This window comes from Opisthorchis viverrini (genome assembly GCF_000715545.1).
Source record: "Opisthorchis viverrini unplaced genomic scaffold opera_v5_100, whole genome shotgun sequence".
NCBI lineage: Eukaryota > Metazoa > Platyhelminthes > Trematoda > Opisthorchiida > Opisthorchiidae > Opisthorchis > Opisthorchis viverrini.
This window is the reverse complement of record NW_008751756.1, coordinates 620,137-645,694: the sequence shown is the minus strand read 5'-3', so window position 1 is coordinate 645,694 and position 25,558 is coordinate 620,137. Positions and strand designations below refer to the sequence as shown.

The 25,558-nt window shown below is 44.6% G+C and overlaps 3 protein-coding genes across 3 annotated transcripts in view; 2 read left to right on the top strand and 1 right to left on the bottom strand.

Moving 5' to 3' along the window:
* Positions 1–25,558, bottom strand: part of T265_05352 (hypothetical protein) — a gene marked incomplete at both ends in the record, with an annotated part of 65,690 nt that overhangs the window by 18,767 nt on the left and 21,365 nt on the right. The window contains 7 exons of the mRNA XM_009170343.1: positions 5,086–5,178; positions 6,840–6,922; positions 8,160–8,305; positions 15,366–15,730; positions 21,500–21,661; positions 21,786–22,062; positions 22,704–22,817. Of these exons, the coding sequence (XP_009168607.1) occupies positions 5,086–5,178; positions 6,840–6,922; positions 8,160–8,305; positions 15,366–15,730; positions 21,500–21,661; positions 21,786–22,062; positions 22,704–22,817 (1,240 nt within the window). The remainder of the gene's footprint in view (positions 1–5,085; positions 5,179–6,839; positions 6,923–8,159; positions 8,306–15,365; positions 15,731–21,499; positions 21,662–21,785; positions 22,063–22,703; positions 22,818–25,558) is intronic.
* On the top strand, positions 11,038–17,674 carry T265_05351 (hypothetical protein; the record flags this gene model as incomplete). The annotated part of the gene is made up of 3 exons (XM_009170342.1): positions 11,038–11,141; positions 17,319–17,449; positions 17,553–17,674. 3 exons carry the CDS (start codon positions 11,038–11,040, stop codon positions 17,672–17,674), a joined length of 357 nt encoding a protein of 118 aa, XP_009168606.1.
* Positions 18,848–19,048, top strand: T265_05350 (hypothetical protein; the record flags this gene model as incomplete). The annotated part of the gene is made up of 1 exon (XM_009170341.1): positions 18,848–19,048. The coding sequence occupies one exon, from the start codon at positions 18,848–18,850 to the stop codon at positions 19,046–19,048; it is 201 nt and encodes a 66-aa protein (XP_009168605.1).

The window sequence follows — 25,558 nt, the reverse complement described above, 5'->3', positions numbered from 1 at the left end:
TCAACTCAACCATTGCGCGCAATGTATGCAGGTGGGAGTCCAATTATCCACTAATAAGACGTACACGAGGCACAAAAACAGGGCTAGTTACGGTTGGTCAGTAATAACCTTGGTCTGTACAACGGTAATCGCAGCAAATCACTTGTTGCAAAGTTGAAGGCTTCACACGTCACACACGTAACCTTGGGACGCAAGTAGAGGTATTGTAGAGGTTGAACCTACATGCATTACTAGCAGCTCCACGGGTTTAGCACCCCAACGTTCTCGATGTGTTAAGACCACGTCCGCCTGGGTGCCAAAAACATCAAGGTCTCGGCTAGACCGGCAACCAGAACTACCGAGGCGCTGGGTCCAGAGCACACCCCAGTGGGGCATCACGGCTGGCCATGATTTGGTTTGTTTTAACTCACACGATGGTGTTCCCGCGAAGCCACTTCTATTAACGTAGGATAGTACTGGATAGGACCTCACAATTCAGTTCTTGGACGGGACTCGCATACGTGATCTCCCACTTGCGGCCGATTAAACATAATCAGGCCAGGGCAAAGAATCACCGACAAGGTATGCGTTTCAGAAGAGGGTTCGATTCTGCACAGGACGCGAAACAAATCAACGTGCTTGGCTAGATACTAAGTGCTATTATTCCTGTTGTAGTGGAGGCCGACTGACTGACAAACCGATTGGTGAACAACACGGAAAGGTACGGTCTTATAAACCAGGAAAGCCGCCTTATATCACAAAGTTCAGCATCATCAAATAATGACATGATAGGAAGGCTTTTACGAGGTATACCCTCCAATATCAGCAGGGGGACTGAGCTGAAAGAGGGGTTGAGAGACGGAAGCCTACGATGCACCACTGCTCAACCTGCTATACTGAATACAAGAAAAAGCTCTACAGCTTTATTATCCCCTTTCTATCATACGAGACAAGCTTGTCCAACAAAGCCTGGTTAGTCCACATGCCATCTGCCGCTCTCACTGAGTTTGTTCTTTCGAATTACACAGTGAAAAGTTGGGAAACGAGGACGGCTGGCAGATAAGGGTTGATAAAATACCAGTACTCCAAGAGGGCCGGATACGATGACTGTGGGATTGTGAGAAACATTCCGTATGGACAGATGCGTACAGCGACACCTGGATGTCCTTTTTCTGTTGCCTTGAATCAGTGGAGTCGGAGAAGTTATGAGGTCGACTTTATAGACAAGGGAATCAAGTAGATCCTGGTCAACAGATTTATAAAGTATGTTAGATAAAGCAACTTCTAAAGCTCGAATGCAGGTGAATATGGATTCGAAGACTGCCTAATCTGGGGCTATGAAGAAACCTCACACCCCTTCAAGCTGAATTCGTATTTTCCCACGACTGAAAATCTGTTGACAGACGAGGAAGAGTAATGTTCGGGCAGCCTGTGAAGCTGTGGCAGCCTGAATTAAGAAGTATGGCCAGAAAGCTTCGGATTTCTACTCAAGAATCGGAGCTGTAATCAATCTGGTTCATACCACTTCAATTTGCAGTCTAACTGAGTATCATTGTCAGCTATCGATGCCTTCCTAGTAAAACGAAACACGGTAACAAATGTAACGTTGTGCGAGCACTCTATTGGTAAGGAGTTTAAGTGAGCATCATAGTTAATGATTACCTTAATTTTGAAATGTACCAACGAGATAACAGAAATCTGTTCATGGGCTTTTGCCAAATCTCTGGTAGAATCGCTCCTGACACTCCAGGAGACGGCTCAGTCATGTTGTATTCGAACTGAATGGAATGCTTTTCGAGAAATACTCTTATTTGCCAATCATAAGCGAGAGATTCAGTTGGGTCCCTCGTGAAAACCAAACTGGTTTGCAAATGACTGTATTTCTCGAAAACAGTCCAAGTTGGTTTCAAGTAGAACATAAGGTTGACGAAAACTCGGGGACTGCGCCTACCTGATGAGCCCCAAGAAGGGCGAAATAGGTCGTGGGCTGTCGGGGAGTTTTCAGCAACCTTGTGAGTAGTTTCCTTTATGAATAATGGAATGCTGTTTCTCTCATCTCCATCAGGATGGCGTAAATTGCTAGATAGGCAACTTGTAACTTCGCAAGTTGTCCGAGCGGGTGTGGGCTTACAGTGGGCCAGCATTAGATCCTTGGGGCTTTCAAAACAATGTTATGCTTGTACAATGTTCAAGTGTCCGCGGTGATACTAGTACCCCTGCCTACTTTGATGACCCTCAGTTGTCAAACAGCTCACTCCAGCGAAAGAATATCTAACTTTCCGATCGGTATCAAGTTGAGGAATTCGCTCCCCGAGCTCAGTCACAAAAATCCATCCGCCCAAACCAACCAGCTAATCGACAATTCTGAAACGAATTCGTAGAAACACGACCAATTTAACGCGGGTAGAATCAGTGTCCGCTACACACCAGACTGCTATCACGTGGAAAAAACGTGTTAGTATCTTTGTTGCAGTCATATAACAGCCATTTTACGTCATACTGTTGGCAAGAGTAGAAAATGCTGAGAATGCACTGTCCTCGTAACGGCCTGGTAATTTTGTGTGCTCTCTAACGAGCGGATAGCTGTTAATAAGTAAGCGCTGAGTCATTTTAAATAGTTCGAGAGTCGCACTGGTTCTGATGACTCCGGCAAGGTCAACATAAATTGACTTAGTTGGAGTGTGGTTTATGCAGTTCTGTGACTGAACTACCATTGGACTGTGAAACAGACAGATATGTCCGTCTATTATCAATCCTCGACGGTATCAGTCGAGCACACTACTTAAACCAGCTCATTCCGACACTCAAAACTAAGGAAGCTGTCGCATGCGTGGAGTAAGCATGGTGTTTTCGGTTTTGGTACACTGATTACTGGAATCATAACACGAACTGAGTTGATATTTCTATCGAGGTGATCCAGCCCATGAAGATATTGATCACGCCTCAGGCTGGATAGCCCAGGACAACCTTTCCTGTTTAACAAAAGACAAAAACATTCCGTTTGCTGTGATAATGTCTTTGGGCGATTCCCCTAGCTAGTGAGACCCGAACCGTTCATCTAATGTTCCATGCAACGTGTAAAACGTAAAAATCAATGGTAAACTGATGCATCAACAAGAACAACAACCCAAAAGTCAAGTCACTACAACAGGACCACGTAGAAAGAATCGATACCTTCCAAAATACACAGCCGAGCATGTACTCGAGTGGCTACCCGGACCCATGACGATGTCCACGATCAGTTCGAAAACTAAGGACGAATAAATGGAGTTGACACAGACTGCGCAATCAAGATCCGTTGACCATCGATCATCAACAAAGCAGCATTCATTCGGAGACGAAAAATAGCTGTCTGTCTGAGTACTTAGCTCTGTTGTGTCTGTTCATCCGCGCCAAAGCACAAGCTTCTTCACTGTGATAACTCAAGTTGTCTGAATTATCTGATGGGTAGGTGATTCGGTTTTGTAACGGAGCGTGTTCTCGCAAAGTTGCGGACAACTGGTCTTAGAAAAAACAATTTCTGAAATTGTTCAATTGAACAGGAAGGCACGGATAGTTAGAAAGCCGGTTAGTTTTCGAGGTCAAAGGCAGTTCAGGAAATTATCGAGGCCCACAAACCTATCGGCGAGGAATTTATGGACAGCATAAATTTATTGCCATGAGAGTTTGTCTGAGATATTCGACGAATTAAGATGTGTGTTGACTGTTCAGTGACTTTCGTGTTCCAACCGACAGACGATTGAGCGCCAGGTTTTACAAAAGCTGTAAACACGAGCTAGTAAACAGAAAACCGGTGACAGCGCATACACCATCACACGAATATTTCTCAAATGGCCGTTTGCGGTTCAACTAGACAGCGATAAAATTGGTTTAGCTGTGTGATTTGTGATGTTGTCAAGTTTTGACGTGACAAGGCCTACCAACACTCACAACGACATTGAAAAAAGTTAGATAAGCAGATTGACATATATTGGAGTAAAAAAAGTCCGTGTATAATGGGAGGTTGTCGTCAGTAGGCAAATCCCATCCTTTAAGAGAAGGTGGCTGTCGGGAAACGAAACATTTCCACCAAATGAAGTCTATTCCAAAAGTACAATACCTCTGTCACAACAAAATAAACCTACAAGTAGCATTTATTCCCAAAGACGAAACGATTTATCAGTAACATTCAAGAATGCCACATTTTTGACAGCTAATAGGTGGGCGTCCTACCCACAACTGTGCGAACCAAACTCAGGCAAGCTATAGATAAGAGCAAAACCATGTAAAGCGAAGTGCGTATTGATCATGGAAACTAAACTTATGAGACAAGTCAACCATGAGATGATACAAATCGAGTCAGTATTAAATGGATAATTTTTTTAAAAAAAGTAAGCTAATTAAAGGCGAGAAACCACAAAATCATTTCGGTCTGCATTTCAATTAGCGTCTGGATGGGCGTAGACTGAATGACTCATTTGAATGTGCGATTGTCCATTAACTCAAACCGGTAGAAAGTTTCTTTCACCAATTGGCTGATGTGACGCGTGTGTTGTGTTTACCTGTCCGAATAACAGTCAGGCGGATGTCTGGGCTAAGCAACCCACTAGGAACTCGCGTCAACAGAGAAATGTGCAAACTTCGCCTGATGTCTTTACTAATGCCTTAGGTGGAAGGAAAAGGGAGTAAACAAGGTAGCACCGTTTAGATGGATGTACGGGCTGCGTACAACTTTGGCACCGTGCTTCAGTGCTCCCCTGTTCAGCTGGTGTGGCCATCACACAGTCGCCGACGTTTTTGGCGTAACACCACATAAGGTTGCTGACCTTTTGGCGTCATCGAGAGGTTGGGTAAACTAGACTTAGTGAAACCGGCGAAGTTATTCTCGGTATCGCTCGATTGGTCTATGTAGCTGATATAGAGAAGTCCAATTTGTGGGACCAACTCTTTAGAAATTTGTCCGATGGCATTAAATTATCACAGCCCCCATGCATGTAAGATTACCCCCAGTAAGGAATTGCACGGACTATGCAAAGTAGAAACTGATCAGAAGATAATCGGTTATGGATTCAAATTCATGACGGTTTAAAAAAACACAGGTGGGAACAATTTTAAACGGTCACGTACGCCGGCTGATTGTGAGAACAAACTTCCGAGATCCTTTTGTGTCAACAGTTGGATGAGGCCGTCATCGCGATCCGGTTTTGCGTCGGACACATCCTATAACACAAGAACGAGAGGGCAGCAGGTTACAACTCGTCTACGGCTGTGGTGAAAAAAGTAGGAAAGGAAGATAATGGCGTCATTCATCAAAGGAGCGATCTGAGCAGCTGGACTGGGTGTAAAAAGCCGAGAAACGTAGTCTACTTTAGGTGAAATCGCCAAAAGGCACTGTACATCCGCACACAACAGGCAACACAGTGCTATACCCTAGAGCAGTTTTCGTGAAAATAAAGCACCCAGTATGCACCGCACAACTCTCGATCATTGAAGGTAATCATGTGGGAACAAATGGACAAGGGTAATAGCCTTCCGTGTGGACGATCTGTCCGGGAAACTTCACCAGTTCAGGACATGATATTCTGCAAAAAAGAAACTAGCCTCTGTCCCAGCAAGGTGTGTGATATACTGCTAACATAAAAAACTGTTCTACAGAGACTAAGGAAAAGAGTGGTCGAAAATGACCCTTTTATCATGGGCTGTTTTACGATAATCCAAATTTATTCCACTAATTGTAGTTGATTTTTAACCCACTTTTCTACGGAATGTGCTTATCGATAGGGACACGTGTGCGCCTACGCGATTGTTACCGGAAGGGCTGGAACTCGTGACGTCACAACCAAATTTTGGTGGGACCGATGGGAATCGCTCATTTTGAAGAAATGTGATGGGAATCTATTGCGATTACGAGATGAACATGGGTATACTGCGGTATTTGAGTGCAACGTAACGTTCTGGTTCGTGTGAATGAATGGTTTGCAAACGTTTGATTCATCGTTATTGTATATTACTGGCACATGGAAATACTGATAAGTGTTCGTCAACTGGATAACATAGTACACTGCTTCCTTTGTGTTTGCCCTCTTTCGGGATCCAGCTGGCACTCCACCCGAAGGAAGCATGAGGGCCGAGGTACTGCCAGATTGCCCTAACCAAGACAGGAGCAGCCGAGAAGCAGAGTTCAGGTTCGAACCACGGTCAATAGGTTCGCGCCTTAACTACTGATCCATCTGGAACAATGAAATTAGTTGCTTCGATAGCACAAAATGGATACAACACAAGGACAGTGTGTCAAAGAATCCATCAAACTACACAGCTGTAAAAGGCGAACGCGCTTGAAAGTGTGCAAAAATTTGATCACTGTAAGGGTTAACGGACGGACGATTAGGCAACAGATGGATTTGCAATGTGGTAGAAGATTAATAGCTACGGAGGCGGTTGACCTAGGTTGCCCCAGGTACGAAGTGGCAGTTCATTTGCCCTGTATAACAGAATGTAATGAATTATGTAGCCCATACGGCAAAACTGATTCCGTTCGACGGAGTAAGAAATAGGACGAAACTGGCAAAAAAACTCGTCTCATTTTGCTCCAAGATTTCAAATCAGACATAGATATCAATCAGCACTCTGAAATGAAAGGAATGCACTCATCTCAACTGGCATTGTTTCGAGCTCACTGTCTGGACAGCATAAGTTAGCGACCACTATAATACACCCGCCCAAGGATAGAGCAAATTATGGACCAGGTTCCAACATGCTGACGCTACAGAGCTCCAGTCATCCAGGGTCAAATATATTAGTCGTCGGGTGTCACCAGAGAATCGCTATAAGGATCGTTAACTTAAGCATGTATACAAGATGAATGAGGAAATAAATCTTACGTCAGCAACTTGCACAGCATTGACTTTTGCCAAGCTGTCCGCTACAAACGCATCCCATGAAGAACGAGACTCTTCACTGAGACCTATCGATGAAAGAATGAAAAAATCTGTTAGTGAACACCTGCGTAATTAAATTTGGTAGATAGTCAAGGCAAAAAAAACTACAAAATAGGACTGAATAGCCTCCCCTTGTGTTCCACGCGGATCGTCTAAGATAAAGCTATGACGTTGCTGATTTACAAGGAGCATTTTTAATTGACATATACCACAAGAAGCACCGTTCAGACGGGTTCCGCAAAGGCCTTCCCAAAATTTTCACGATTCACACCGGGTGTGACAGCTATTGTGTTCAAGAACTGGTCGTTCAAAGAGGATACAAACACCGGTGTTTTAGTGTAGTAACAGAAATGAGTGGGCTGCAGCATTTCACGATTAAATGACACGTAGGCAGACAATGTGTCCTTACCTGAAATTAATGGAGCAGCAGATAGGGCTTGCTAAGTCAGTGAGGCAACTATAGCGCGTCAAAGACAGCTGTTTCCCATACTAAACCATTGTTCGTCCGCAGGCTGTAGTCCATGGCGCGAAGATAAAGTTGGATTCCAAACCAGGGGCAAGAGGTTCTCCTACCGTCTTGGCTGGAGTGGGCTCAGCGCATCTTGCGCGCGGCTGGAAGCCATGCGGGGTATAGCATGGCAGTCATACTTTCGCAGCCTAGCAGCCGACATGAAACCTAACTTCTGTTGTGCTTTAGGCTTGTGCCCGTCGTCTATGCTGAGACTAGCCCTCTATCGGAGTCTAACAGCGGAACAGGGCTCGTGTGCTTACTACCTTGGTGTCCGAAGGCGTGGACACCGTTGTCTACAGGATAGTTGAGCTCTTCACAGAAAGCCTCTCTCGTGCCTTCTTCACGCTCGATTAAGATTGATTATCTTGCATCCCAGTTCTGGCCGCCAACGCTGATGACGTAACGAACGTGGTTATAGATACAGAAAGCGTAAACAACCAGATGTTCATGCGTCATCCCAAACGTTCTTTAGTCTCATGACCTTGAACTTTGACGGTGAGGAACCATCCTAGCATTACCGAACGTGATCAAACTGTTTCCTAAAGCCGCGTTAGACATGCACGCCAAGCAAATAGCTGATTACGAGGATCCCACAAAAATCATATTAAGCACACCACTGAAGCCAAAATTTTGCGTAGCTCATGCAGTATAATAAATTTTCCGTTTTTAATTAGGTCTAATTCAAAAGCCCAAAAAGAACGAACTGTGGCGTTTGTTGAGTATTGAAAAGGGGTATAAAAAACGTTTCGTACTTTCGAAGACTTGGTTGACAAAGTCACGACGAGGACCGTTACGCGCTTCTTCAAATGAATTAGCAAGCTTCCACAAGTGACCAGCGTACCCCGCTTTCGGAGAATTCTTGGGATGAGAACTGTGAACATCGGTAGGTTGAGTGTTTCTGTGAGAATTACAGCCAAAAACAAGGCATTAAGAAAAGTGATATGTGACTCCAGGTTTTTCCACAAGAACATGGAACGAAAGATATTCACAAAAATCATACTTTGAAAGAATTTTATTAGGAAAGTCAAGGCATCTGGCTAATAGTGAAAAGTTGATAGGGATTCGCCAACAAGAAAGAAGCCATACCAAGATTCCGTGACCACGGACTAAGACCAACTGCTCCAGCATCGACAGCAAATGCCCATTTATAAAAGCTAATGGCGCTAAACTGCCATGCAGCCATGAAGAAAGGTCGCGTAAGTAAAGAGTACAAAGAAAAGGACAATACATGCACTTGGTGCAAAAAGCCCCATTTGCTAAGACAAGAGGGCAGTGAAATAAACACATATAAGCATAAGGTCGCAGCAGCACGCCATCAGACCAAGCAACTTCGTGAATCCCACTCAAAACGGGCCCAATCCATGATGACGGATAAAGTTCAGCCAGCAAGTAACGCATGCTTTTCACAGAAATCGGGTTCGTTCCTCTATTGCTTCCAGCCGCGCATAAAGAAAATGAGGTAGAACCCAGCCCGGAAGATCCAACAGTACTGGTTTGGTCTTCAGTTGATTTTATTTTGCGCTACAACATTATGGCAGTTTCGCTAACAACAATTTTGGAACAGAAAACTGTAGTGGTTGTACGCGCACCTAATAAAGACTACAATTGTTGTCACAGCGAGTCTGATTCGCTAACAAGCACTTGCTTACACCTCATTTCGTTGCGAACATGCCACAGTCCACTAAGTACGCCACGACGGCGTCCATAATCAAGCATTTGAAGATGGTGTCCGCAGGTTGGGAGTAACGATATAGTAGTATAGAGTCCGCAGGTTGGGAGTAACGATATAGTAGGACTGTTTCTAGCGACCTTGAACACATTTTGGTATCAAGTAACTTTGTTTTGGACGGTAAAGAAGAAATGAACTTAGTTGCTCTCCCCTTCATCATGCGTAGATTCACTTCATTCGTCACGCCTTACTAACCAGCAAGCTCAACCTCATCTTGAATTTTCAAGGGCATAAAAAAGAACTGAAAATCCCGAGGCAAGACTCTGTACTTTTAGGGTGCTAACACTGCTCCAATTCTCTTAGAGGGTAGACTATGTGCAGACAAAATACTGTTGTCTGCATAGTTAACGGACACTAATCTTTCTCCAGGTGCCATTTGATGTCCTAGGTCCCTGCTCCGTTGGTGTGTATTCCACGACAGGACTGAGTGAACTTTTGGAGAGTTCACCGTAGAAGACTCGGAACAATGATCACGAAGCATATTCGTGCATTCCAAGAGCACGAATGTTAATCGACGGTAGACGTGGCGTCGTCCAAGCACACAAAGACATCATGAAAATATTGGCTACCTGGCTGACGGCGCTTAACAGACGACATATTGAGGCACCGAGTGAACCCCGGCACGCTTCAGGTCGCATAAATGTGTCAGCAAAATACACAGCACGAAAGTCAGAGGCCGGTTCTGTATGTAATCCGTTTAACCATGCGAGAGTACACGTACGTGTATGAAGAGTGCATGATGAAAATTCGAGTCGCAGTTTACCGAAAACGTTCGCAACGGACATTAAAATTCACGTTTCGATGAAAAGCTACATAAGTAAAATGCGGCAGACTGGCGTGAGATTGACTGTCGTTAAAATTCGAACAGAAAAGTGAATTCGTTCCGCAATAATGTGATTCGATCTCCCAATTTTTCCCGCACCAACGTAAACACTACTGGCCTCGATATCATCCGACATTAAATGGGACAGCGATTACGGCATGAACAAACTGACTGATCAGTACGGAAGATCGTACTGGCAATTCACCTAGATACTCGTATCAATCCAGCAACCCGACTAAACCACTCGTGTTGCGTCATTTGAATGCGACTGAGTGACTGCATCGATAATTTGATACCATGGAAGATTTGAGTAACACACAAGAGTGGGATTAGATGAGCCCTAGAAACTGTGATACGTCAATAAAACTTCCACGACACCGGACGCGACTCAATTATCAAACAGACGAACGGACGTTAGCCTATTTTCAGAACAAGTTCAACGGACACAAGTACGTGCGAAACAAAGCAAGATTAAGCACGTGTGACATTTCACTGTCTGGATACGCGAATCAGACATCTAGCTATCGTCGAATGAACCGTCCGTCAGACTATTCAGCCGATCAATCTAGACAGACGAAATTGAGTACGAACCAACATGTCATCGCTTTTCTCGCCGACCCCCACCGAAGTGCAGTTTTGGACCGGAAAACTGTCAACATGAAAGCATAGAGTAAAGCCGTATCCCGATGAGAAAGCTCCCTTGATTCCTCCAGCTTATTCAATCTGTAGAATCTCACGGTCTCTTGGTAGTCTGATTTCTCCAGATTCCGTTTCAACTCCTCTCATCTTTGATTGTATTCTGAATCAGCTTGAATAAATAGGCCTTCTTCTATACGACAGACTGATCTGGGAGGTTCATTGATTTCGAAGCAGGAACTTTGTGCAGCTAGTCCTGTTGCATATAATCTGTATAGCTGTTGAAGCGTACTTCCAATTTCCACCAACGGTTGAAGACTGCTGTGGTAAACCGAGTAGTTCGAACTAAGTTTGGAGCATCGGCTTGTCGATCGCGTACATAAGTAGTTTGTGACAATTGTGAAAGCGTTCAGCTGTGGCACCCTTGCGGTGCCTAACTGCCATGCCACCCGAAGGTTGCACGGGGGCTGCGATACTGCCAGGTTGCCCAAACCTAGACAGGGGAAGTCGAGGGGCAGAGGTCGGGTTAGAACCACGGACCTTCCGGTGAGTGAATTCGCGCTCTAACCACTTGGGCCATCTCGCCCAAAAAACGGAGTTATTAGAAGGGATAATAATGATCATGGAACTAGTAAGCGAAAAAGACTAGCCACCGATCCTACTTTACGAAGGCAGGTGTTAATTCCTAGTTGCCCAGGCCGAAGAGAGGATGTGTGCTGAGCAAGAGGCAATCGAAGGCGAGCACAAAAAACAACCTAATCGAAAGCTGAACGTTTGTTTCAAACAGAGTGGCAATATTTTATTCGAAGTGTGACGTGATCGATGTATGTGTCTCTACATGGTTGGTTGGTGACACAATGGTGCCCTTCATGCTGAAGCACCGTGACGGAGTTGTGTAGTCTGTTAACACTGTTTATTTATGTGGTTCTTTTCGTTCGCGTAAAGTCAGTCAGAGTAGCACTCTTCCAGTGCCTGGATGCCATGCAACCCGAAGAAAACATGAAAGCTGAGATGCCTATTCCTGGACAGGAGCAGTCGAGATGCCGAGATGGGCTCGAAAAATGAACCTTTCGGTTAGTAAAAATTCACGCTTTGACTACTGAACCGTCTCGATTCATGAGATACTTTGGGTGTCCATTGGGTTAGTGTCGGAATTCTCTGGTCACGGTAACTAACGTCATAGTGTATAAATTGGTGTTCATAGTTCAAGCCTTCGCCATCATTGAACTGGGAAAGACGCATACTCCAGCTTGTCTTGAAGTCATCGAATTCAGGTGCTAACGTCGATCTGAAGCATTCCTGGCAAATTCGTCCCGCAGAACACTTGAGCAGCAATAAAAAGTCGTGGCGCTATTTCTCAAATACTACACTAACCACAAGTATACTCAAGTCTATTTGACCTTCAAATATTGATTTAAAATTGATTAACCCTTGCCTTCAGATTAATTGGATTTCGGCTGTGCCACAAGTGTTTGAACCAAATGACAAGGTCATCCTGACAAAATGATAAGACTTGCTATTGTCACATATTGTGTTGCGCTTTTAATCTAATCTGGAATGTGTTAGTGTACGGGTTCCCGCAGGACGTGCACAAACACCTTTAACGGTGGCAGGCATGCTCTTAAGCACATGGGTTGCGCGTCGTTTTTGACGCATTTCTACACGTCGCTATGCACGATACACGCTTCAGCACGATGCATTAGAACGTAAGGTCAGAATACCCCTGTGAGATGGATAATATCGTAAAAACGTAAAGACATGTGAATACAATCTATTCTATTTATCAACTCGTTATCCCAACAAAGACTGGCTGTCCTGAGACAGTTTTCATACAACATATAAAACAACTTGCGACTGTCGTGTTGCTGTCCGCAACAGCGACGCCTTTCAAGACGATTTTTTATCAACACGTGTCGAAGTTATCGGCTTCCTGCGTATCTCTCTCACCCCCTACTACAGCGGGCAAAGAGAACCATTTAATATGAATAAACTGGCTGAGCCATCACCTCCAACGTGTGGCTCTTACTCTCTTATTCTCCATATCCTCGGTGAGCAAAGCCGTAGGAACCGGAACTGCTATACTCCGGCACACGGTTTGCAGCTGAATGACTCACCGCAGATCAACACTAACTTCTGCGTCCTAATCAAATCTGTGATGTATGAGCACTTCACTCCAAACATCTGACGAAAACTACAGGGATACCCTAGTTTGTATGTAACAACCAAGTGGTCCGTGCCTGCCGAGTAAAGGCAAAAAGTGGAAAACTGTGGTAATGAAAGGATTCAGCAACACGATAGAACGGTAGAACTGAAAACCAGTGGTGAACTGTTTCCCAGGCGTTAAAACAAGCGAACAATGGAAGCGCGATAAGCCGCAATCAAAGTAATTACCTCCAAGTTTCACGCGGGGATTTTGTCTCAAAGGTGAATTCAACCCCTACCGAAATGCAATTTGCATCTGTTCCATTTTTACTGAGAACCATCATCATCTCATCACCTCACGAATGTCGACGAAGATTCGAACCTACTACTCTCTGGACAAGAGTTTAGACGATAGGACATGCAGCCACGAGTAACTGACCAGTACTGAGGTTAGTCTGAACCTGTAATCACGATGCTCTTGTCATGCGACCTGAAGCTACGTAGTTCTCTGAGTGACAACTCGGATAAAAATATTCATGCTACTTGTGAAGTATTTTTATTTCTGGGTAGACTACTCCCATAGTTTGTAGATGGTGAGATGAGATATCTTTGTTCATCTGACATGAGTGACATCGCAGTGCAGGGAAGCAACGAAGATAGTGACAGCCCACGTCCGTTTTGTATGTAGACCCGGTTTGTGGTGAAGTAAATATATCGACCCGGATAAACTGCACCTAGTTTGGGAATTATCAACACAGACAAGGCTGGGATGATTCATCTGCACCGATAACTCGCCAAAAAATAGACAGCAGTAAGTCACACACATCCAACCATCACCTGTGCTGCCTATCCAGATAGCAGAAAGTGGGCTCGTTGTTGCTAGTGAGTCACTGACCGTGTGACGATGTGGAAGCAAGCTGATGGGGAAGCGATTACAAGTGAAATTGGCATTGAGGAGATACGGTGTTTTGACGACAAGTAAATGAAGTCTGTCGGAAGCCTCACAATGACAGTTTTATACCACAAGTTCACCTTAACAGACTTGAGAGAGGCAATGTGCAAGAATACATCCAGATTTTTTGATACAGCAATGATACGCGGTTCACATGGACAATAAAAAAAACTTTCGCAAAACAGCAAACTAGGTACACCAAGTACGTTACTTAATGAGACAAATACGCAAGCAGGCCAAAGATAGAAGAGAAAAAGGTTATCCTTTGAACAAGGAGATCGGATAGTCGAACGCATTTGAATAATCCCAGAGTCCAATTTGGTTTAAAATTGCAATACAATCAACTTTCGGCAGCACAGCATCAGTGTGGAACACTGTTGTCACGCTGTCGTTCATGACAACGGTGATCTTATTCTTGAGAGAGAGTACATCAATGTCCACTGCAGTCGACAGTCACCTCAAACCAAAAAACCCATCAAATAGACTTGGGGGAGAATTAGTTACCGAGGTTCCTCGTGCGAACACAAACTCATTCAACCCCCCCCCCATTTCGGCAGCACAGCATCAGTGTGGAACACTGTTGTCACGCTGTCGTTCATGACAACGGTGATCTTATTCTTGAGAGAGAGTACATCAATGTCCACTGCAGTCGACAGTCACCTCAAACCAAAAAACCCATCAAATAGACTTGGGGGAGAATTAGTTACCGAGGTTCCTCGTGCGAACACAAACTCATTCAACCCCCCCCCTATGGGGAATGAAAAGTTCGCGTCGTCCTCCGGCATTAAATTATGTGCAAGTGGTCACCTGAGCTATCACAAGGCAAATCCAAGTTGCGGACGGTTGAACAGCAACTTCAAGGAAGACAGCTTGATGACAAGTCGGTCAGAATAACCAAACATCACATCGACTGGACAGATATAACATCCACCGGCCATCGACAGGACACAAGGCCCTGATTGGTCAGAGTATGGGCCAATCGGAACCGAAAATTCTCAGATCTGCACTTCTTGTCCCAGCTTGATCTTGTGAAGAATTCCCGATCCTCGTATAATTATACACAGCACTGTACACATTGTATATAGCAATCTTCTGTTGCTTTCGTAAAAGGTTGCCTGAAACCACTGGGTACTCTGATGTAACATAATGGGCGGGACAACGAGTCAACGCACAGTATATGAATAGTGAACCGCGAAACAAGGTTACCAGAAATGCTGTGTAACAGTTGTACCCTCTCAGATCGTTCTGTAAGGGCAAAAATCCCTTCATACAGCCGTTCAGGTGCCTTGCATCAAAAAAATGTGCGCTCGGTGCAGATCCACGAAGGTCGGACCACTAAGAGTGATCCCCACACACAGTAGGAAGCATGAAAAGCTACATTCTGTTAGCCCTAACGTAGAAGTCATTGGAAATCAGTGGGGCGAAGTGCTTTCGGCTAGGATGCGTAACTTGAAGGACAGTGAAAGCTTGTTTCACGTTAGACATGTCAAGACGAAACGATATAACCGCGTCAGCCAGTTTTGTTTGTCATCAAATGAGGGGCCCCATAACCCTCATTGAAAGTTGACGGTCATAGTGACTGACTGGTCGAAACTAGGACAAACCTCTGGTCAAACAAGACTTGTGTACAATAATTACACAAAGCAGCACCAAAGCATGTGAAAATATCAACTTACGCAGAGCAGGAGAGGGGAGCCAAACGTAGACACCAGTCAGTGATTTGGTTCTCCTTCACGATTGTGGCAAATGCATCGTCCAAAAGCGTGACCATAAACTTGTCCGAGGTCTGGTCGCTTTCTTTTTCATCGGTGGAACCGGTATCCATGGTGGTTTCAACCTCATTAGGCTGACTCGTCGCGGCCAACGTCCCCGACGCAGCAGTTGTGAGTGGTAAGGTCCCATCCGCTTGAGGTTTTTCCTGTTCGCTTCCTGACTTCCCATGGTTCGTATCAATCAGTCGGGCACGAGAAAACAATGCCGTGGCGACATCCGTGACGGCTTGGTGGATAAGGGTATTGAACGGATATTGTTCAAACAAATCCTGGAATGAAATAGGGTCGAAAGGCTGTGTTTAAACAACAGAGTAAGGATACGGTTGAGCCTTGAACAAAAGATTAACAGATATTCGCCTTTTGTCCTTGATAACGGCCCAGAGAGGTTGTACTTCTGATACTCTACAAGTTATCCGAAAACAGTGTGGTTATTCCCAGAAATAAGGACCACTGAAATTGAAAGTCCAAAACAGCACTCGCCGCCAGGCACTGCCTCGTGTGTCCTACACATGCAGCGGAAAAAATAAAACGTTTCTTTGTTTGCCGTAAACGAAAAAAAAACAGAAAGTTCGAAGCCCAAACCGGACATACAGTTTTTGATTCCTAACATATAAACTAGAAGAAAGCCGCTGTACAGAGAAAGCTCATGGGACCGAGTAAACCTGGACAGTTCAGAGAGGTACGCGCAATCTGGCTGGCTCCACAATATAGTTTATCCTCTACTATGTGTACAGAAACAAGGAATTCGAGTTGAAATTCGATTAAATCGATGCTGACGTCACTCAGTCGCAGACATTAAAAAGGGCGCTTGAATGCACCAACCAAAAATCGCTACAGAAAGCGAACTGATGGATCAATTGCTTCAGCGATTCTTCCACGGATCGAAAAAACTGCCAAAAATAAGCCAAGCTTTCTATTTTACAAGCAAATCGGTCAAATGCCATGTGGTTACCGATGTCGCAGCGGTGAAGAGTCTGGACTGTCAGTTCGACGCTTTGGCACGTTCATCCGTCAACGAATCTTGTATGACACTACTTTTTACTCGTCTTAGAAGCAGGTCTTTAGAAGCAGGGGTTTGCTGTCCCATTATTTGACGTACGGTTAAAAGAGCTATATGTGGGTTGACACACAGTATCATAAGGATAAATCCCAATCGAAGACACGCGCGTGCCATTCCTATACAATATTTTATCATACCTGTGGGTATGAATATACATCATGTTTGGATTTAGCATGCTTACTTATCAGTTGTGTATGGACACTGCATATTGACGCAATAGTAACAAAGTTTCTTTGATATCATTGAAATCGTATGTTTGTACCCCGATACAAACGTGGTGTACATTCACTTCTACCGGTATTGTAAAAGTGACTTTGCAAGGCTGCAGCCGACATCTCTGTGATAAGTTAGCTACAGGTCCGGATGTGGCAAGTCCTTTATGCATGGAGTCTGCTTGTGCAAGCTAAAGCATGTCGGGCAACGAAAAGTTGTGCTGATGCGAGGACAGCGAAATATACTGTCCCCATGGTGAAAAAACACAGATAGCTAATGAGTTCCATGAAGGGAGATTTGCAACGGACGCATGCTCCGGCTTCGAACTGAACTCTGATATGAATTTTTGAGATAAGACGTTTAGACTGGATGTTGCGAGCAAAACTAAAATGGTCACTGTATGAAGTAATTGATGCGATTCAAGCTACTTCACGTTTCCAAGTTCAACTGGATCAACTACGATTAACCTATATGTGCTTCAGAGGAGGAGTAATTTCACAAGATGAGTAAAAATGTCATTCAGAAAGTTGTCACTCGAGGAGCCACTAATTATGTGACCACGTAAAAAAATCGTTCAGCTGTAGCACCCTTTCGGTGCCTAGCTGCCGTGCCACACGAAGGAGGCACGAGGGCTGGGATACTGCCAGGTCGCCCAAGCCTAGAAAGGGGAAGTCGAGGAGCAGAGGTCGGGTTGGAACGAAGGACATTTCGGTTAGTAAGTTCGCGCTCTGACCACTTGGGCCATCTCGCCCCGTGACCACGTGATGTTGCTCCTGTAATTGAAGGATGGAGAGCACTTTATCCCATCTAACTGAGAGCTAATATCACTGCTGTTCAACCGCTCGAGGCCAAACGGTCAACTGCTGAACAAGAAACTGTTATGCAGAGCACCAATGGCCGGCCCTGTTCATCATTCAGTTGGGACGAAAGCACACAATAACACAACCCTCCAAAGTAATCAAACAAGACTATCCAGGTTTCAAACGCGTCTGAGGCTACCTGATTGAGAAGTCCTGACAGACAGATTAATCCATCGAAACAACCAGGAAATTAATGGGTCTTCGTTCGGGGAGTCGGCAAGAGAAATTATATAACTCAAAATGTTAACACGCTCTGAAATCTAATGTGCTTGGCGTGCTCTGACGCAACAGTGGTAATGGGCTCATCCACAAGTTCGGATGTCCGAAGTACGAATCCAGGCGAAGGATATGCATTGTTGGACGAACTTGAGTCGAGTGATTCCTTCGTTGATGTGGAATAACCGGAATGATCACAAGGGGATAAGAGAAGGGTAGTGTGACAGGAGATCTTAAGTTCATTGGTCACTTTACCCAACATTGTTCCACGGTAAATGTTCCCCTCAATCCAAGCCTCCCACCGCTGCTAGTTGCGATCTTACACTGCCATTTTGGCTGAAACTATCAGGTCTGAATTTTCCCTCAATTCTTGATTGATGCTCCATAGCTGTGCACCAACCGCCTGATGTGCGCACTTTTGCTACCACAGCTGTTTTCCGTTCTGAATTCTGTCGTTTTCACGGAATGTCTGAAGATCAACTTGTCCAATTAAGACAAACCACCCCGCGGGGAAGCGACGGCATTTCATTAAACATTTGGAGTGTGATGTCGAGGTAGCTTCTATAATGTGCTGCAACCAGTGGTAGTGATTTTGAGGAAAACTGAACTGTCCAGATAACTAGATCCTCCTTGTTACTCGATGTGTCATGCTCCTCATGACCGAAGGAATACGCACATGTTAGTCCTTTGTACGAAATCAACTGACAGTGAGCATCCAACTACAACGACCGATTTTCGTCGACCTGTCGACAGTACCTTTTTGCGGTTTTCATACAAGAGATAGAGATTTCTAATTTGTCGAGAATTTGTTTCTCCTACAATAACTAGCTGTGCTGTTTCTCCTGTCAGAAGGAGTAGGAAGTGAATACAACACGGTATTCGTGCAAAAACATCCAATAACATTTGAGGTCACTTGTCTATTGAGGGATAAATTTCGCTGGATTGCAATTCCGAGATAAATTTTCACTAGCCACATGACAATACCTGTTCACAGCATTCTTTCGATCAGTTGAACTATTGCTATCGGCAAAGAGTAAATGAATAAACCATGTGGACAACGCCAGCGAAGCAATGGGAGCCCATCTGTGCTTTGTATTCGCCCAAATGAACAGGCCTCTGTCGTACATGCAACGCCGACTGAATACGGCCCTAGTGAAGAGCTGCGACGAGTTGACTCCTCGGCTCAGCCCAATACGTTTGGTGTTGATTTGTCAGCTGAGTGGAAATTGTCCCTTTAACCTTTGTCAGTGCGTGCACGCTCACCGGGTGATATGTATAAAAAGGCTGAAGTAATTGATGTAATACCGGTAATTAGGTCAGCCGGATTCACCGGATCAACATCGAGGGTGTACGTGGCTTATCAGTTTGTGCACCAATTATCTATGCGAAGCACTTTATGCCAATCCACGTCCACGGTGCTCGTGTGTTTTTGTTAGCGGTGGGACAATCTGACTGTGAATGATCCAATGCGAGTTGCACAGCAATTAACAACGAAAGTGAGAACAGACACAACAGTGGTTTAGTTCAACTGTGAGGCGTGCACGTCGCACGGAGATTCTTCCGCCACTGCATGTGGAGGGTGAGTCGGTAAAACAAATGAGTATACTGCAAAGAATACTGACCTATTGATTACGAATAAGATTTGATTCATTCGGTCATCATTAGGAATAAGAGAACAGCTGAATAATGAGTCTCTATCGTGAGTGTCTGATACCCCAACGTCGCCAGTGACAAAAAATCGATGTTTCGTCTTCGGTGATGCGTTGCCAACTTTGTGATGTGCTCGGCAAATCGGGTGCGTTTAAGCGGTCGATTACGCAGCACATGACAGATCCAGTGCATTTGACGCAATCAAAAACCGTTCGTAGAATTTCAGCATTGTCAATCCACAAACAAGACAGAAGTTTCCATGAAGAACTTACTTGTTTCGAACTAAGACTGGTTATCATGGCAACTAACTCGTAACCCCAAGGGGTCGTGTGCAACCGGAGTTATGAAACACTGCACTAAAACGTCTGCCTTTGGACCAATTCACCAGTAGGGAGGTTAGACAATATCGTGTTGATTCTTGATGCAAGAAGCTGAAGCTTACTTAATACACCTTATTGCTGACCTGCATTACACTGAAGACATGGTCGCTGAAATAGGTCAGTAATGTTCCTCGACAGACGCTTTTAGAAACCTCTACCTAGATAGGCCCAAATGCTCCTTAACCCGTGGTATTCTCTACTCAAAAATACCACTGTAAAATAGTAAAATAGTAATAGTAACATAGCAATACAGTAATATTTGTAGCATCCACAACAGCCAAAAGGAAAGACTGAACCGGTAGAAGAAGTCTGAGGCTACAACAAATGACCTACAAGCACGAGCTACGACGTCCAAACGTATCAGTTTCCAGACAATATGCCACCAAACTACTTAATGGACAAACAGCTATGAGCCATCCTCACGGCTGTGTAACATGAAAGCACAGCCTGAGCTGACCTTCAACACAGGATTTGCGTCACCCTATTGATATAGAACTAGAACAGTCAACCAAGCAATTAAGCACAACACGTGACCGATTCGCATTTCTAAAGAAAGTCATGTGAAGGACTTCAAATAACCCGATATATCATCGATAAGCACCTTTCCAATACCAAACTGTTGGCTGCAGATATCTGGGGAATTCGAAACTGAGGGGCTGAGCACGCCGATAATGCCGATCAATTTGGAAAAAATGCGGAACAGTCGATCTTATCGGTGAGAGCTTGTGTGAAAGATTTGCCGCGAGATTAACGAATAGTTTCTGTCTAAACAGATGGGAGTGAGCACGCAGAGTCTGAAAACGAAATGAATGGATGGATTCGACAAAGATCTCGTGACGCGCTCCTGAAACCGAAAAATGATCTATTATTGCAATGAACGCGTGCGCGCATGAATCACGACGCCCTGAGTCACCCCTTACTACGGTATTTTAAAGATTTCACGGGACCGTAGACAGCAGTACCAGGAAAAGTACGGCACAAACATTCCCGGGCGAGACTCAGTGGTACATGATTAATTAATGGAGTTTGCACGAACAGGCGTTAATGCAGATACTGAGACTGAACGACACCGTAAGCGGTATCAAAAAGACTAATGACTCAACAGCTCAACGCATTTTGCTTGCCGATCCTCCCTTCTATGTAGACACGCTCTCTCCCTTATCTTTTAAATGAATATGCTGCACGAAGAGCGTCTCGTGTTTCAGTTGGCACTATATTCGAGGTATCCTTCACATAACATATTGCTTATAAGGTTGGTAAAACCTCTCCGCTACCGGTTCCGCCCTGTTTGGGGTTTATCAAATAGGTGTGGTTGCCGAATTTCTACCAATCTTATATTCTATTTGGACGCTAAATTGGAGGGGAGTGGTGAAATACACTCATGTACAGAATACCTTGGTATCGATGGGGGACCCGAATGCATCTCGTCTAGGATATTCTTCCGTACGAACTGGTCATTAAGCGGGGGCAATATGATGATATAGCACAAAGCCAAGTGGTAGCAGATAGATGCTTACAAGATTTCCTTTCGAACAACTTAAGACGAAGACAATGACACAGCTCATCAGCAGAAAGAACAGTCAGAGGCTCAGATTTCGATGTCTCCCGACGCAAAACAATGGGATGTCACTGAAACCAAACTGATAACTGAAAACGTACCATGAGCGTTTTGACTACCCCTTCCTTGATCAGCGCAGCCGCAATTCCCGTTTCCGCAGGAAGCGCCATCAACAATGCAAAAAACTGAGCGACAGCAAGGCGACCACGACCAAGCGGAGGATTTAGGGTTCCAGTTGTGGTAGACATTTGATTGTATGTTTGCTGCGGAAACAGAAAGGTGTCACGAAATGACTGGTGATCACCAAAAACATTGCCAATATCTCTGTAGAATCGGGCTCGTCTAGTACCGTGAGGGCAAGTGATTGTCATACCCAAGACTACTTACCACATGGGGACGCTGTAGAAGAAGGTGTAGATCGTGTACACGAGGAAGGCATGCTCTGGCCAGAGTCGCCGATGCACGAGCCACTCGGGCTTTATACACCAACTCTGACTTGTCTCCGGGCCGGTTAGGATCCTCACTCGAACCGCCAAATAGACCACCACCACCACCACCCCGAGGAAATGTTGGATTGGATGAGCCGAAAAATCCTGCGCCGAATAATTGTTCGAACTCACTTCCCGGACCACCACCACTGCCGGAAAGTGCGAAACCGGTTTCACTAAAACCGATGAAGAAGTGAGCGTCAAATGAGATTAACTGACTGTCCGGTCAATGTGTGGAACATGTACAAAGTCGCTCTGGGTGAATTGTAAGCAAAGTGACCTGATAAGCGCGAATACCGAATGTCCCCGTGACGTTCAGCCAGAAACGATAATGAAGCAAAATACAATCAGAGAATGTTAGTATCGGTCAATTTGATCGCCGTGCTCCATTCGTGGACACAGACAGGTCGGTCGATTGGTGTGAAACAAACGCTGCCGAACCTGGCATACTGAATTGACCCTTTATCCAAGTGTACAGAATGGAATCTGAACAATTAAAACCAACGGTCACACGAATCGAACATGATGGCTGTGATAGATTGAACAAATCTATGGACATACGATAACGTATGGCTTGATCCGCTTGAACCCCTCAGTGAATAGATTTTGACTTGCCGCGTAACGACTGCAGCTGTGGCACCATTCCGGACCTTTTACAGTTAGGAACTAATCGCTGGGCTAGCCCGAGCTGGAAAAAAGAAACAGCCACCTTACCAACCAGATAAAGTTGCCCTTGGAGATATGACCAATAAGATCGGATAAAATGGGGAAGTAGCGATGAAAAACGTTGCGTATTATCCAAAGTTTGGGGACTTACGGTCTCCGCTTGTCCAAGATAGCTGAAAACACATCGATACAGCCTACAACAGTGGACGTTGTAACCGTCTGATGATTCGTCAAATGGTCGAGAATCGCATTTATAGTTTCCTCGCTGCAGGAAGAGGAGGAATGGTGAAGCCTACAGTATGCAGATACAAACTACACAGACGATACATGTAGATGAAATCAGGAGCAAGCTCTGAGTATGACATGAGTAGCAGCCCACCAGAAAACTCACATGAAAAAAATGGACTCCAGAATAGTCATTACAAAAAGAAGGTGATGATGGCGACTACAAGGTGCAGTTACGATCAGATTAAATTAAAGTTCGATGAAGCAAGATAGCAAAATTATCCATAGTGCACGGATAACCATTCGGATCAAAATGGAGTCAGGAAACAGGGTTGATCCAGTGAACGGATTGAATGGAAACGGATTCTCCATACATCTGTTGAGAACCACGGGCACAACGAGCAACGCCATTTGAGATGCTAAGTTACTCACTTCAGGCGAAGTGTTATTCAGTAGATCGAGTATCCGAAAACAAATGCTAGACATTGGTTCCTTTCTTATGCAGCTTACCCTCCCACTGACCCTATCCTACAATATTTACGTATATAATGTAATAATATGTCCAAAACTGTCCGAAAACCTGGGAAACAAAAAATGGACAGGGTGTATCACATAATAATATAATGTCCAAAACTGTCCAAAAACCTGGGAAACAAAAAATGGACAGGGTTTGGAGTCAAGGATCCTCTAGAGGGACAGGCGCTACAAATAAACCTCCTAGTCCTTGAGATGGGGAAGAGCCATATAGGTCCAATGCATCCGACAACCACGTGTGCCAAAGAGCGCCAAAACGGTTGGATGCAGATTCGTGTCCAGCCGGTAGTCATTCGCGTTTTCTGCCAAGGAGAAATCGCGTTCAGTCTAGTAAAAACCCCGATCCTGTGAGGAGCCAACACGATGGAAATGTTCCTACGTTTTCTCCTGACCTGACATTCCACCTCGGGATAGAAATCCTTATTCGAACGATAGTCACGATAACCTTGTCGGGCTATCGTTATTCGGTACTTGAGGCCTTACTGTAGTATCACACGGATCGTTTAACATCTTCAAAAACTATGCAGAACACAAGAAGAAAACAAAGGAGATTTCAAAATCCAGTTTTGAAACATCTGCAGATTACTCAGGCTTACTCGCAAGCAAACAGCTACCTCAGAGAGGTAACGACTAGAAAAGGCCAAGCACATTTTCATCAACTCTTGCAATGTTTTCAAAATTGTATCGCATCACCCAAATTTCTTGGGGAAATAAATACATCACCAGTATATTAGGTATGAAAAATAATCTGCTCCGTAAAACAAAGAATGTAAGCTCCGTACACAAAGAAACAGTAGTTAATCGTCTTCAACCTCTGTTCAAAAGATCAGGAAAAGAATTTTCATACAGCGTTCATAGCCAAGTTTTAGTCTGTCCTCTAGATGGTGCAATTCAAGGTCACGCCTTATCCAGTCAGTGTGAACTAGCCATATCGGCTGTACTAACCGGTTGCTCCTCTCGGTTTTGTTAGTCCCAAGAGCTTAGCTATATCCTACCCATTTACTTCTTCTCAGCCCATAGAACGAACCACTCAGAAGTTGAACTGCGAAATTGTCGCCTAATATCGACAAACCGGATATACTTGTTCGACAGATATTCTCGTTTGCATACTAACTTGGTTTTGGTAGGGGATTCAATTGAATCCAGCCGGTAAAGGGTGTGTTAACATCGGGTAGAACCTGGAAAGTCCGGTTTGCGCTGAGGCGGGGTAGATCATATTACTGAATACGGTAATCGCATTTCGAATAACACGTGAGAACAGTAGTTATAGTAAGCGACGAAATAGGAATTCAACGACAGCCCTGCACGAATTTCATCATGCATGTGGCTCAGCAGGCAGGTATATCTTCAACTTTTGAACAATACCTCACCTTAACATCCAAATCAGTTATAACACAACATGTACAATGGTGCGAAACCCATGGCACACACGGAATTCAGTCCGAATAGAATGGCACTTTGATCGGAGCTTGTCAGTCCCTTAAAAACACCCCACTTTCTTGGAGAATTCGGAACAGGTTTCCCCCGCCAGCCATGGTACCACCAGCCCATTCTAAGGAATCCTGTTCACTATCCACTGAGTTTTTGTTCCGGTGCAAGCAAACCTAGAGAAAATTGAATGTCCTAATGACAAGGTTTACCTTAAAGAGCCGCGAAAAAATGGACAAGAATATACACCCGTAGCGGTGTGTAGACAGGACCGGTTTCGATTTACCCCTTTAATTAAATCCCTTACGCAGTACCATGCTCCTAAGAATTCACTCTCATGCCTTGTATTTCCGCGTACTACGATCCTCACTATTTCTAGGATAAACGTGTTTCCTTCTTGGTCTTTATGTATGGAGATAGTGGATCGTATCTATTGATAGCTACGTTCTGTCCCCGTGAAGAATTTTTCCAGGATGCAGAATATAACGTTTGCTGCAGTCCATGCAGGTGATTCGGTGGCGACGTTGCTTTATGTTTTCGGTAGCGGCTACCGTGGGGGCTACTAAAATTCTTTTCGGTTGTATTAGTCTTGCTGTGAATTTAGATATGTTCTTGATGTGACGTCTCACTTCTTACACTTTCACGTGTTTCGTCTTCCCGTTGCTTTATTCGGTAGCGGCTACCGTGGGGGCTACTAAAATTCTTTTCGGTTGTATTAGTCTTGCTGTGAATTTAGATATGTTCTTGATTGATCGTCTCACTTCTTACACTTTCACGTGTTTCGTCTTCCACCCTCCCCCGCCCAAATTTGAATACTTT